General features: G+C 42.1%; 2 protein-coding genes across 2 annotated transcripts; both read left to right on the top strand.

The window, feature by feature from the left end:
- Window positions 1-2,466: 2,466 nt before the first annotated feature.
- On the top strand, window positions 2,467-4,459 carry LOC121191879 (cytochrome c iso-1/iso-2-like). The gene is made up of 3 exons (XM_041053318.1): window positions 2,467-2,605; window positions 3,071-3,248; window positions 3,764-4,459. Exons 2-3 carry the CDS (start codon window positions 3,080-3,082, stop codon window positions 3,907-3,909), a joined length of 315 nt encoding a protein of 104 aa, XP_040909252.1. The 5' UTR covers window positions 2,467-2,605; window positions 3,071-3,079; the 3' UTR covers window positions 3,910-4,459.
- Window positions 4,460-5,104: 645 nt separating this feature from the next.
- Window positions 5,105-12,582, top strand: wu:fc38h03 (acetylcholinesterase collagenic tail peptide). The gene is made up of 18 exons (XM_041053440.1): window positions 5,105-5,267; window positions 5,849-5,969; window positions 6,110-6,219; window positions 6,359-6,478; window positions 6,628-6,672; window positions 6,817-6,843; window positions 7,855-7,926; window positions 8,101-8,163; window positions 8,248-8,274; window positions 8,377-8,421; window positions 8,789-8,824; window positions 8,902-8,982; window positions 9,542-9,638; window positions 9,792-9,931; window positions 10,046-10,165; window positions 10,505-10,634; window positions 11,183-11,285; window positions 12,056-12,582. The coding sequence occupies exons 2-18, from the start codon at window positions 5,867-5,869 to the stop codon at window positions 12,123-12,125; spliced, it is 1,389 nt and encodes a 462-aa protein (XP_040909374.1). The 5' UTR covers window positions 5,105-5,267; window positions 5,849-5,866; the 3' UTR covers window positions 12,126-12,582.
- Window positions 12,583-12,916: the final 334 nt, after the last annotated feature.

Raw genomic sequence — 12,916 nt, 5'->3', positions numbered from 1 at the left:
AGCAGTTCGAATAATTCAAATTTCTTAGTCCCTATAACTAAAGTTATATTATTGTGATGGAAAACATCTGAAACACTAATAATAAAAGTGTCAAGCGAGTGGTTTGTGTTTATTTTGCACTGTTATCGGGTTTTGCAAAGTTATAAAATGAAATGTAAAACCATAAATCCACTCTGATTTGAGCCTCACACAGATGGATAGCATACATTTGACTTCAAACCTCCTATGTGAGCAATAATCAGCATAGTGAAGGTTGAATCTAGCTGAACCAGCAACACTACGATCACAGACTGTCTCTCTGTCCGACCCTGATACAAGGTGCAGCTACACTGGCCCGATAAAATAATGGCCACGCTTCATACTGATGCCACTGAAGTTTTATTTTTCTCTCTCTGGCTCTGCTTCTTCAGAGGACACAGTGAAAACTACAGAAAAGGACAACGTTTTTAAATCACGTACCTTTTCAACGCCCTTTCAGTCATTCAAGGTAGTTTCCAACAGTGCACTGGCTAAATGTTAGCACGACACAAACGTCCCTAAACAAAATAAACAATAAAATGTGTCTCTGAGTCCACGTAAATTCCATCAACAATATTTCACACGATACAAACAATTATAATAATTACCGTGTCCGCCTCTTGGCCCACAGGTAGAATATGCTAATTTTCCGCAGGGTGTGTTCCTCGTGCGTCCACTGCTGGCTCTATCCCACAATTCCACAGTCCGTCTACCTTGGACCAAACTTTGGTCATGTGACCAGATTACAATTTTCAAAATAAAATATCGTACATGAATCACAAATGCTTCTTAACACTTTACTTATTTATTTAAATGCATTTTGTACTCTAATACCTTTTAGTCTATTATTTATTAGCCTTTTTAATCAACCTTTTAAACAGCATGAAATGAGTAAACTTCTGACATTACAATTTTTACTAACACAAGGAATCACAGAACAGAGCAGCTTTCCCCTGTTACTGTGTCTTTTATGATAACACCAGCGTCTCATTCTGGCAGGTGTAATGCGAAAATAAACATTTTGAAGTAAAGCATGCTGTCCTAGGCAAACTACTTTGATTCTTCAAATGGAGACATCCATGAAATCAGATTTTTTTTTTCTGGTTATGAAGTTGATTTGGGCACTACATTAACTACCAGGCACACTGAAGATGTACATGAAAACAGCACCTTGAAGCAGCAAGGCTTAGTTGCATTGTTGTGACCACTGATCCACAAGTTTTGCATTATTTGTTGAAAAAAAGCATTGCATACTGTAACTGAAGCAAACACAGCCTTGTGCAGGGCTTGTTCAATACACTTATACACCACTAGAGGGAGAAAAACACCAAGTAAAATACACTTAGATTCAGATAATGCAATCTTCTCTGTTCTTGCACCTTTCTCCCAGTGAGAGGTAAATAAAGGTGCCAGTGCCTCTCAGTCTCTCAGTCCCATATCTCTGTGGCATGTTTTGTCCATCCACAGTCGATCCAGATGAGCCTTTTAAAATGTTTTATAGTGAGGAAAACAACATAAATATCTCACAGTGTTTTGTTTCAAAACAGTATATACATTTTTTAAATATAAAAAACAATCTCTTGAGGTCTTAAGTACCATGAATTCTTTAGATCACAATCAGTCATTCAAAGTGATGGATATTTTCAAATGCCACACAAGCATAGATTTGAGTGTAGATTTGAATGAGATAAATGACATTTGTGATTTGTGCTCAGCACTGACACTGTGTGTGTTATAGGGAGTGCTGCTCATCAAGTGTCAAAATATGACATAAGGACAAGATAACAGAAATGAATCTGCCCTTATAGGCCTTTTTGACAGCACACACTTTGACATGTCATATATTTGAACATATTTGAACAAATACTGTCTATTATTTATAGTGTCCACTGTCATCTGCTTCAAATATAATGGGCATGATGTATTTTCATTGTGCTATATATTAAATGTAATGTGTAATTATTTACATAAAGATCTTAACTATCTGTTTTGGGCATTTTAAGTATAAAACGTATGATCACGGTTTTTGTGTATCATAAACAAGTGGTGTGTGTTGAGAGCCTCGGGTTGAGGGGGCTGGGGGCCACACAGGCGTCTCCAGCATTGTAATGTGAGATCTGACCAGGTTGGGGAGAAACTTGCTCTGCCGCTTCAATTCACAATACTTTCGCTCAGTTACGCATGAACACCTCAACTCATTTTGATGAAGTTTCTGACGATGTCCCTCAAAAAAGTAGAGATGACACGGTGCCTTGATCACATCAATAAACCATCTTATTTCACAACTACAGCATTACTTTCTTCCCCTACATTGCAAACATACCTGACCTGCCTTTGGAAATGGGTGTGACCCACATACGCGGCTACGGCGTCGTCTTCGCTGAGTTGCGCAATGTTATTATCACCGCTTATTCAACCCGACAAACCGCGCCCCCCAGAAATGTGACATCCTCCTCCTGATTTGAGGTCCAGATCCGGTCGCATCCCATAGACAGCTTGGAAATTCAGGTTAACAAGCAACAAGAAATAGCTATATAGTGTTATAGTATTATTTTGAAAAGGCGCTGGAATTACCCAAACCCGTCAGGTACGGTGAAGTTCATCTTTGGTTGTTACCCTGATTTGTTGTGTTCTCATGGTCTTCCTCAAACGAAAACATTATGTTCTGGTGTACCCTCTGTCTGTATCGGGTAACGTTGTAGACGACTGGTATTTTCCTATTTTCAGTGGTTAGAATGGGAGGACTGATTTATACATGACAGCAAATCTTTTTTTCATTCCATTAAAAAAAATAGCGACTTGGTGTTCCCAATGTGTTTTACATCACGAACACACTTTTTAGATCTCTTTTATAACCCTGCTGCTATGAAACCCATGTAACTTGTTTTATAACTTCTTTTAAAACATTCCGGAAGTTTATGAACTGCCTGTGTGCCTTGGGCTACCTCGTGTCTAAGTTTTTGTCTCACTGGTGTTTTTCCACTCACTTCATGTGCTGTTGTACATTAATAAGACTAAGTGTAACTCATCACTTCCTCCTCTCTCCTCCCAGCTGCTGGTCATGGGGGACATCAAGAAAGGGAAGAAGGTGTTTGTCCAGAAATGTTCACAGTGTCACTCAGTGGAAGAGGGGGGACGCCACAAGGTGGGACCCAACCTGTGGGGTCTGTTTGGGAGGAAGACAGGACAGGCGCCCGGCTTCTCCTACACACAGGCCAACATTGACAAAGGTATGGATCAGCGGTGTAGGGGACACCTCAGACGACAAACTAGAAACAAAAGAGTACAGGGGCGGCCATGGATGTGGTTTCTCTTTTGTCTTTTGTCCCCTGATTGATATGGACGAGATGTCATCTCAAGAGCTCAGTTAAGGAATGCTCAAACAAAAAGTTCAGAAATTGTGCTATGTAACTAAATTGTGTTATATAACATATAAATGTGTGTCTGAATATTCACGTATGTGCAATGAATGGGTCACAGTTACCACTGCGGTGCAGTGAAGCAGCTTGTTTCTTGTATTTTCTATACCTACCTCGTCACTGACGAACAACAGGTCTGAACAGGCAGGACAGCAGTGACTGAGACTTCCTCTCTGAGTCAGACCCTTGCTCTAACATGAAACAATAACACTTTTGAATGTGTGAGAAGGCAGATTTTTCAAGTATGTCAAGTAAAACAAGATAATGTTCTTGCAAACATATTGCAAAGCTTTACATGTTTCTAATGCGTATATTTGTTGTTTTAGGTATCATATGGGACGAGGAAACTCTGAATGTCTACCTGGAAAATCCAAAGAAGTACATTCCCGGCACCAAGATGATCTTCAGTGGGATCAGAAAGAAAAAGGAAAGACAGGATCTTATAGCTTATTTAAAGGACGCCACCTCCTAACACGCTGACACCATAGAACACACATACAGCTGTAGACAGAGGCATTATGCTGTACATTCACAGTGTGCTCTTTGTTTTAATTTTGAGTTCATAATTTACAATATTGTTTTTTATTTATAGGACAACATTTTGTTACATTACAACATCGCTGTCTCACTGTTTTTGTGTGTGTAGGAGACTGTTTTTAATTATCATTCCTGCAGCTTCTGGGTTTTCCAGTAACGTTTCTGTCAGGGCAGCTTTCCTCTGGGCTTTTCTAAAAACTGAGTTGTTTACTTAAAAATGTACTGCCACTTGCACAGAAATATGGTTTCACACACTTTGCATTTTTGCCACTTTAACTCTTACCTCTTACCATAACTGGTTTTTGAGGTTATTTTTCTATTGTATTATGTCTAGTATTTTCTAAGTCTCTGTCTGTTTATATATAATTTTCTTCTTGCAGGCTAAACGGGTAAACTTTGAACACGTGTTTGTGTTAAATGGTGTTGGACAGACTACTTAAAATTTTCTGACTTTTATTTTTATAAAGTTTCACTTTTAAAATGAATATGTTTTGTGCTCAATCTTTGTATAGTTTTTTTGTTTGTTTGAGCATTTTCGGGTTGTCTGTGCGGTCCCATTATCGTAAATGCGATATCTCAGGAATATAGTTGTAAGCACAGAGAGTGAAATAGTTAATACAGTAGGCATTTGAAGGGGACACACATCACTCAGCAAATTAGTTTAAATCCACTTACGGTCATCTTAATAGGATAATGCATAATAGATTCATTTCATGTTATTACCAGACACAAATGTATAATGTTTTCATGATGGATAGTGAAGTTATGTAAGAATGTGAAATACTGATTTTAATTTCTGGTATGGACTATAACACCCAGCAGAGGGCGCCATTTCACTGCTAGAGAGACCATAGGCATCACTGTGGGCATGAAACGTGCCAGTCGAGCGTAAGCATGCAGACATGAAGTGACAGAACCATCCCACTCACACGACCTGCTGTACTGAAGTCGATCCAGATGACACAACTGTTACTGTGTCTCTGATCCAGACCCACTGGGACTGAGCTGCCCCCGCTGTGTAGGCTCCTCTGCTGGGCATTTAGCGCTCAGAGGATAAAAAAAGGGGGGGCAAAAAGGTCCTCCTTCCTCACAACTGTGTTGTTATTGACCGGCGGAGGGAAGGAAGCGGATCGATAAGTGGATCAGATTTATTAGCGGGTCCAGATTGGCTGCAGCACGCCAAATGTCAGAGGAGCCACAGTCCGTGGGACTGCATACCGCGCGTTGCATTTAGGTGAGAGGAACGCCAGACAGACAGCGTGTCTGCAAGTGCGGCACAATTTCAAGTGGAAGGTAAGAGGGCTCTTGTGCGTTAAAAGCTATGGATGTGCATGACACTGCTTGTGCGGATCACTGGGACATTAAGACAAGATGTACTTTTATTCAAATGAGATAAAAATAGAAGGGGTGTGAGCCATATTCATGAAGATAGGTTTAAATAAGTGTACTATCTTTTCTGCAAAACACGTGCTTCAATGCAAGATTATTATTTTTAAGAATTTGTAACATCTTCTTCTAGTATGATTGACCTGTGTTTATAAAATGCAATGCAGGCATGCTATAAGTGTTACTTTTGCTATTTGACTTACTATTATGATTGTCATGACTTCTGCCAGTCAGGGGTCTAATTATGGCATGGGGCTGAAGGGGGTTGGTGCACAGGTGGAATTACAGCGGTGGATGCATCTGCTGCAGTGTGGCAACTGCAACAAGTTTATTATTCTGTGAGGAGATGGACGGAGAGGGAGAGAGAGAGGAGTGATGAAACAGTGACACCCTCAAGGCAAAATAAGGAAAAGTGACAGCTGCCAGTAACTGCATTAAGCTCAGGCAGCATAAATGGTTTGTGTGACAGCTTGTGTTGTGTGTTTCAGGGAAAGTAAAGCAACAGAATGGACCTGGTCAAAATCGCAGTGTCCATCCACATTCTTCTGAGTCCAGCATGGACCTTATCCCATCACCCTTACATGGACAGCGGCCTCTCAGCCCAGACAGGTAAGATATCCAGCTGTGTGTTTGTGTGTGTGTGTGTGTGTCGTCAGACTGACCGAACACATGTTGCATGCACGTGTCACTGCTGTGATTCTTCGTAGCAAGCTGACAGTGATGCACGCTGCTCTCTGTTTTCCTCTCAGCCCTCAGGTTGCTGGATGAGCCGATGAGGTTTGATCCCTGTTGCCTCACGTCACCTCCTCCGCCACCGCTCTTCCCTCCGCCACCTCAGCTGTGGAAGCGGGGCAGTCCTGTAGGTCGTCACCAACACACTCTCTCTCTCACACACACGCAGACACACACTTGCATATTACACCCTCATTTACAAGCATAATTATATGCATTGTTTGAAAACCTATTCTCTTGTACTGTGTATCTGTGTGTGTTTGAAGGATGACATTAGCCTATTAGAGCCAGGTATAATTGGATTAAAGGAGCAACAAAGAGAAAAACCTATTATACCGGGGTGTTCACCTGGACCTCCAGGACCTCCAGGACCCCGGGGCCCAGAGGTAAGAACTTGTTTAAAAATAAAATACTGCACAATGTTGTAAATCTCCATTAGTAGCTGTAGTACCTTTTTAATTTTGATTTTATTCCAAATGTACTGTTCTCAATAGGGAATATGTGAGCTGAATATAAATTTGGTGTGATATTTCAGGGTCATAGTGGACTACCTGGCATAAGAGGACCAAAAGGGGAGAAGGTGTGTGTGTGTGTTGTTGTTTTTTTTTTTGTGAAATATGTCTGTAATGTATAATGCTATAGAAGTATTTGTGCCTGTGTCCTTGTGTTCCTCTCTGCTCTAATGAGCGCTCCATCTCCTCTCCCCTCATTTGTCCTCGTCCAGGGAGAAATTGGACGCCCAGGGTCAAAGGTGAGCCGCTCCTCCTCTCCTGCATGTCTCATTCTCTCGCTCATCTCTGTCTCTCTCTCTCTCTCTCTGCTCCATCTCACATGTCCTTGGAATAATGCAGTCTGAATTTCTCCCTCTCTCTGCCTCCGCCATCCACTCAATGCATCCTCAATCTCTGTGATGTAATTTGTCTATTGATGTCCTCAGAATATCCTCTGCAGATGCTAAATGGGTCATGCTACATTAGCCTCACTAGACCCTGTAACCATGCAGCAAAGCTTGATCACATCCCTGGATGTCTCCTGTCCATCCTCCTGCTCCCTCTCTCCCTCTTCCTGTCTTCTCCTTCTTTCTCCTCCTTTCCTTGGCCTGGCTCCATTAGCCCCCATACTGGACTCCAGTCCTGCTGATCCAGCCTCTCCAGCACTCCACTTCTGTACTTTAATCTCCCTAAGTGCTTTTGCTCTCCATGATAAATCACTCCGCACAGCAGCAGGTCCACAGTGTCTCTACAAGCTGCTGTTTTAATGACAGGCAGCTAAATGAGAGCACGCTGCTAGCATGGCAGCAGCTCTGGGATACTTGTCCAGGTGTCACCGAGATGCGAGGCTGGTGTGTAATACATTTGGCTCTGCCGCTTACAGGGAACTGGTGATAGCGCAAGCTCGATTAAGGCTTTATTCCCGTCCACTAAATGAACAAAACACAGTGATATTGTTAAAGTTCTGCAGTAAAGGTTCCGTACTCTTGTCTGTTTGTGGCACTTTATAAACCCGGTTAGTCGTTATTAAGACCAGGGAAATAAGACCATGAATCAAGCATGTTGCAGAGAATAAAATTTGCAACTCATCGATATACAGGGAGAAGGTGCCAGACAACCCACAGAAACTGTGGGAAGTCAGCAAACCCATTCTCAACAAATACTTTCAACTTAACGCCATTTCTGCAGCAGGTTCCATGTTGATGGAGCAGGGAAGAATGGACTGAAGGAGCACTGATAGTCTCACTAAGTAGTGGTCTGTGTTTCTGTAGGGTCGTACAGGAGCTCCAGGCCTCCCAGGGAAACAAGGACTACAAGGATGGCCTGGTCCAGCAGGATCCAAGGTAAGCCTCATGGTTTTAGTGAGGATCTTTTTGTGGAAAGTGGCTCATTACAGGTGTGAACAACACATCCTGATGTTCCTCATACATATATGCATCTAGTATATCGCAAATCAAGTTCATGACACATTCAATATCATATGATATATATATAATTATTATTATTATTTTAATTAGGGTGAGAAAGGTGATCCAGGACTCATGGGATTACCAGGACTGAGGGGACCACCAGGGACAAAGGTTAGCCACATCTTTACAGAATCATGCACAAAACCAATGTTAGATTTCCTTCTGTCTAATCTCATTCCTCACCTGCCTTTTCAGGGTTTACCTGGTTACAAAGGAGAGAAGGTACGTTTAGAATCACATGCTCCGCAGTAACTAGTTGTTGTTAATAAACTATTATATTCTTCATTTCACTTTTCTCCCCCTGTCCCTTTTCTGTTTTAAAAGGGGGCTCACGGTGACCCAGGGTCAGCAGGACCAAAAGGCGATAAGGTTTGAGAGACATGTTTCTTTTATTGCACGTCCTTGAATTGTTTTAGAAAGTGCTCTGTTGCATAACTGCATTCAGCGTATTCATGCTTGGCTTTGAGAATGAGCACCTCTACTCAACATGCTGTGTAATAATGGTTTTTAATTATTTGATTTGGCAGCGAAATCCTCTACGATAGCTTCTGCAAGTATTGATTGGAATCCAAAGTGGTTCATGAGACACAGGTCTTGAAAGACCTGAAAGACAAGCTGTTTTAATAAGCCGTCTGTCTCGGAGCCAGATTAAATGAACATTAAACACTTTATGAGTCCCTGCTCTGCGGAGGGAATGAATTTTCTCACATCCATCTCTCATTTTGTCTCTATTTAGGGTTCCATTGGTTTGCCCGGGATGCTTGGCCAGAAGGTAAGAATAATTAAATAATGAGGAGACTGAAACGTTTGATTTTACCTGATTATTCCTTAATTTTGCACATGTCACAGGGTGAGCAGGGACCAAAAGGAGAGCCAGGAGTGTCAGGGAAGAGAGGACCGACTGGGCGACCTGGAAAGAGAGGCAAACAGGTGAGAGAAAGAATAATACACAAAAGCACAAGGTGTTTGGCTGCCTCTGAATTTTACTGCTGTATGTGTGTATTTGGCACGTAAAAGGCCACGTTTTTATTTGTAAGATGCATTTTGGCATGAGATTTTCTACACATTTCATCACATACACATCTTGACCGCATCACTTGAACATGGTGCGGAGCAGTGACACACACTCCTCCTCATTCTGTAAACTGAGAGCTGTGTCTTCTCACAGGCTAATTCTGTCACTGAAGCAACTCCACTTTACTTCTGGCTCTAAGTTTAGACTTCTGCAGGGGCCGTGGGGTCTTAGATCTTCTCACTCCACACACATTCCATATATGCACATACACACATTCATATGCACACACACACGCACATATACATAAGCACATACACACACACTATTTTCTCCTGGACTAGATTATCACAGCTATGCACAAGTGGCAGTTGCATGTAGGTCACCTTCAGTGTATATGTCTGTGTTTGTGTGTGTGTGTGTGTGTGTGTTCCTGTGTGTATTTTCTAATATTGTGATGTTTCCTGGTTTGCACAGGGCATGAAGGGTGGGACTGGAGCCCCAGGAGTCATGGGCCCCTCAGGTCCCCCAGGTTCAAACGGCCATCCTGGGCCACCTGGTCCACCTGCTTCAGGTAACTCATACCCATCACACATACAGCCACACACAACCAGCCACAATTTACAATTTATATAACAAAGTATATTGTATATACTATGTATATGTATGGTGTGGGCTTGTGTTTGTTGCCCCACCCTCCTTGAGATACCATATGTTTTCCCTGCAGGTCTCTATCTAGTGGGGGAAAAGGGAGAGAAGGGTCTCCCAGGTCCACCAGGCCGCTGCGACTGTGACACCATGCTTGGAGCTAATAACGCTCCCTTTGGAAGCTACACACAACGGGGTGGCCCCAATAAAGTCCCCGCAGTAAGACCCATTTGATACACAATACAATCCTGTACCATCCAAACTGAATGCATGTCATTACTTAATGAATCGTTACCCATCAGCCTTTATTGTCCTTTGCATGCTTGCTTGTAGATATTTGTGGTCAACAGTGAGGAGGAGATGGGTCGTCTGCATCTGGACAATGCAATAGCATTCAGGAAGGATCAGAGGATGCTGTATTTTAAAGATAAAGAGGGATGGAAGCCCATACAGGTAACACCTATTCTATGAGATTAGCAGCAGCCAGTGAGCATGTAACTGATTTGATATAGCCGACAACTACTGTATTCATGTTGGCTAAAATCTGCTCTACAGTGGAGCATGAAAGTTTATTTTTAACCTCATCCATATCTGGGAAAAGCCAGTAAGTGTCTACTTCTACTATATGTACCAGGCAACATATATTTTTCCATCTAGTTATGCCTAGTTTTTAGTCTAGATGACTTGACATCTTTCACCTGCAAACCACAAACCCTTAGCTGTCTGTCTAAGATCTCTCAGGACCTGAAATGTCAAGTCAGCACTTGTTTTCTCCTTTACAAATCCATCTAGCCCTTCCAGCCTTTCCAGTCTACGGAGAAAGTCCCAGACAGAGTTGGTGTTTGTGGGGACGGAAAGGTGCAGGCCCAGCACGGAGAGGAGTGTGACGATGGAAACCAGATTGTGACCGATGCTTGCCTCAGTGAGTTACATGCCTCTTTTGCTCATCGACAAACGCGTGCCCAGCAATGTGAAGATAAACACAGACAATAAAATAATGATCTGCAGACCGTGATTCTAACGATGCAAGCAATTTTAAAGTGCTTTTTAAAGACTATAGTATATGTTAGTCTAGAGAAATAGAGCTACTCTCTACCCTCAAAGTAGGTTAGGCTTTTTGCTGCACAAACATCATGCTGTCATATACCCAGTTGCTCATGAGATGCCCTGCAGAGCCTAACTACAGTACACCACAGAGTCTGAGCCCACATGGCATAGGCATAAAAGCAGTAAGCACTGTGAAACCTTTCCTTGATCTTTCATTAATCTCACCCTCTCTTTTCCTGCCATCCTCTCACTACTCTCTACTTGGCTGTTCAATTAAATTAGCAAGAAAATGCTGTATTGGCATCACTGAAACACGCAGGAGTGCCAAAGCAATTAGTAATGTCTTCTCTCTCCCCTCTCTCCCTTGCTCTCTCTTACGTCTGCCACAACGCTCTCCTCATCTCCTTCCCTTCGTCCCTTCAGACTGTAAGTGGGCCTACTGTGGAGATGGCTACCGACATGAAGGCATGGAGGAGTGCGATGGAAAGGACTTTGGTTATCAAACCTGCAAGTCCTATCTTCCTGGGTATGATCAGTCACACCTTTCAGAGTGGATACACAAACATACACCATGTGTCTGTGTACAGCTTGCTACTGCAAGTCAGCATTTCACAGAGATCGTCTTTGCCAAGGTAGCACAATGCAGTTCCTTTTAAATCAGCAGCATATTTATACTGCGCCCAACAGGGGATTATAAAGGCCACCTGAATGAAATACTGTTCTTCTGCTGTGATGTCTCTGAAGCCATCCTGCATTGTGTCAGCACAAGTTACTGTACAGTGTTTTAGATGTTTAAATCACACAGCTCTACGTGCTTTAAACTAATGCTTAGAGAAATTATTTTACACATATGCTTTCTTGCTTTGAGCTAGATGGGAAAATAGATACCACTCTCATGTCTGCACACTAAATGTGAGGCTAGAGCTTGAGACGCTCAGCTCAGCTTAGCACAAAGATTTGAAACAGGGGGAAACAGTTAAAAAAAAAAAAAGCTTCGAGCTGCTCGAGAGCAATGTTACATCTCACTGATCCCAGCTAGGAGCAGTTCCAGCACAGAAATGCTCTGTGCAAATAAGAACATTTCCCAAAATGTCAAGCTATGCCTTTAAAGGGATCTCTTGACATTTTTGGAAATTCCACTGTTGACAGCCTGTACTGTAAATATGAAGTGTTGACTCCAGCTCCTCCAACAGGGAGGCTTACTCTATAACCTCGTAGGTACTGAGTGTAAAATTAAGTAGACAATTTATCTGATCAGAGGCACTTATTAAAAATCCTTCTCCATGTCCTCTGCAGGTCCTTTGGGCAGCTCAGATGCACTGACTCTTGCCTCATTGATTCCACTGGCTGCAAGTACTTCACCTGAGGAGAGAGGTTTCAAAAATGCCTGCAATGCAACTTTGCGATACCTCTTTCTGATGACGGGGATTATACTTCAGATTTCGACTGAAGTATCACCCCTTAAAAAAAAACAACTGATGGACCGAGAGAGAACTTAAAGGAAGCTCTTGTACCTCCTCTGAGCCATGAATAGTCATGGGAGTCAGCTTTGAATCGACTGGACATTGAATGGAGGTTTAACTCTTTTTACTGGCCTCAGAGAGCAGCTACTTCCTGTTACTGTCACACCACCGGCTGCAGCACTGTTACGGACACTGATGGTGAAAAACATTTATCAAAAAACGTTTAATGATTGTAACGTGAAAGAGTTACAATGTGTATGACTTGCTGACTGTTAATGCAGAAATAAGCTGTGTTCTGAACTTCTTTTGTAGTCAGAGAAAAAAAGCCTTTTCCAAAATAGGCAATAATATTATTGATACTATACTGTATGTACTGTAGTGTGCAAATCAGGGGTGTATTTTTTTTTTTCCTGTGCACTGTATTAGAATACATATACTCATTAAGTGTGGTTCTGTGAAATTGCATGTAAATGTGTTGGTGCACAGAAGAGTGCTTTAACCAGTGCTGTAAATGTTTTAGCCGAAGTGGGGTCCTCTGCCAATGAATGTCCAAATAATCCGACAGGAGGAAAATGAATGTCATACTGCAACAACAGCAGGGGAAAAAAATAGTACCTTTGATTATTACGGCAGCATGAAGAAACTGCTCTGTTACATCAAGATGACTCCAAAATGAATTCAGTAAAAAAGGGAC

Source organism: Toxotes jaculatrix, chromosome 13, assembly GCF_017976425.1.
Source record: "Toxotes jaculatrix isolate fToxJac2 chromosome 13, fToxJac2.pri, whole genome shotgun sequence".
In the NCBI taxonomy this organism is placed as follows: domain Eukaryota; kingdom Metazoa; phylum Chordata; class Actinopteri; family Toxotidae; genus Toxotes; species Toxotes jaculatrix.
Note: the sequence above shows the minus strand (reverse complement) of the source record. Positions and strands in the feature narration are given on the sequence as shown.

What these genes read in the sequence shown, in the direction of transcription:
- LOC121191879 (XM_041053318.1), top strand. Translation starts at nt 3,080, where the DNA reads ATGGGGGACATCAAGAAAGGGAAGAAGGTGTTTGTCCAGAAATGTTCA. An exon ending in ACAGGCCAACATTGACAAAG is followed by an intron (nt 3,249 to 3,763) that starts GTATGGATCAGC and finishes TTGTTGTTTTAG; the next exon opens with GTATCATATGGGACGAGGAA.
- wu:fc38h03 (XM_041053440.1), top strand. Translation starts at nt 5,867, where the DNA reads ATGGACCTGGTCAAAATCGCAGTGTCCATCCACATTCTTCTGAGTCCA. An exon ending in CTGGTCCAGCAGGATCCAAG is followed by an intron (nt 7,927 to 8,100) that starts GTAAGCCTCATG and finishes TATTTTAATTAG; the next exon opens with GGTGAGAAAGGTGATCCAGG. An exon ending in GGGGACCACCAGGGACAAAG is followed by an intron (nt 8,164 to 8,247) that starts GTTAGCCACATC and finishes CTGCCTTTTCAG; the next exon opens with GGTTTACCTGGTTACAAAGG.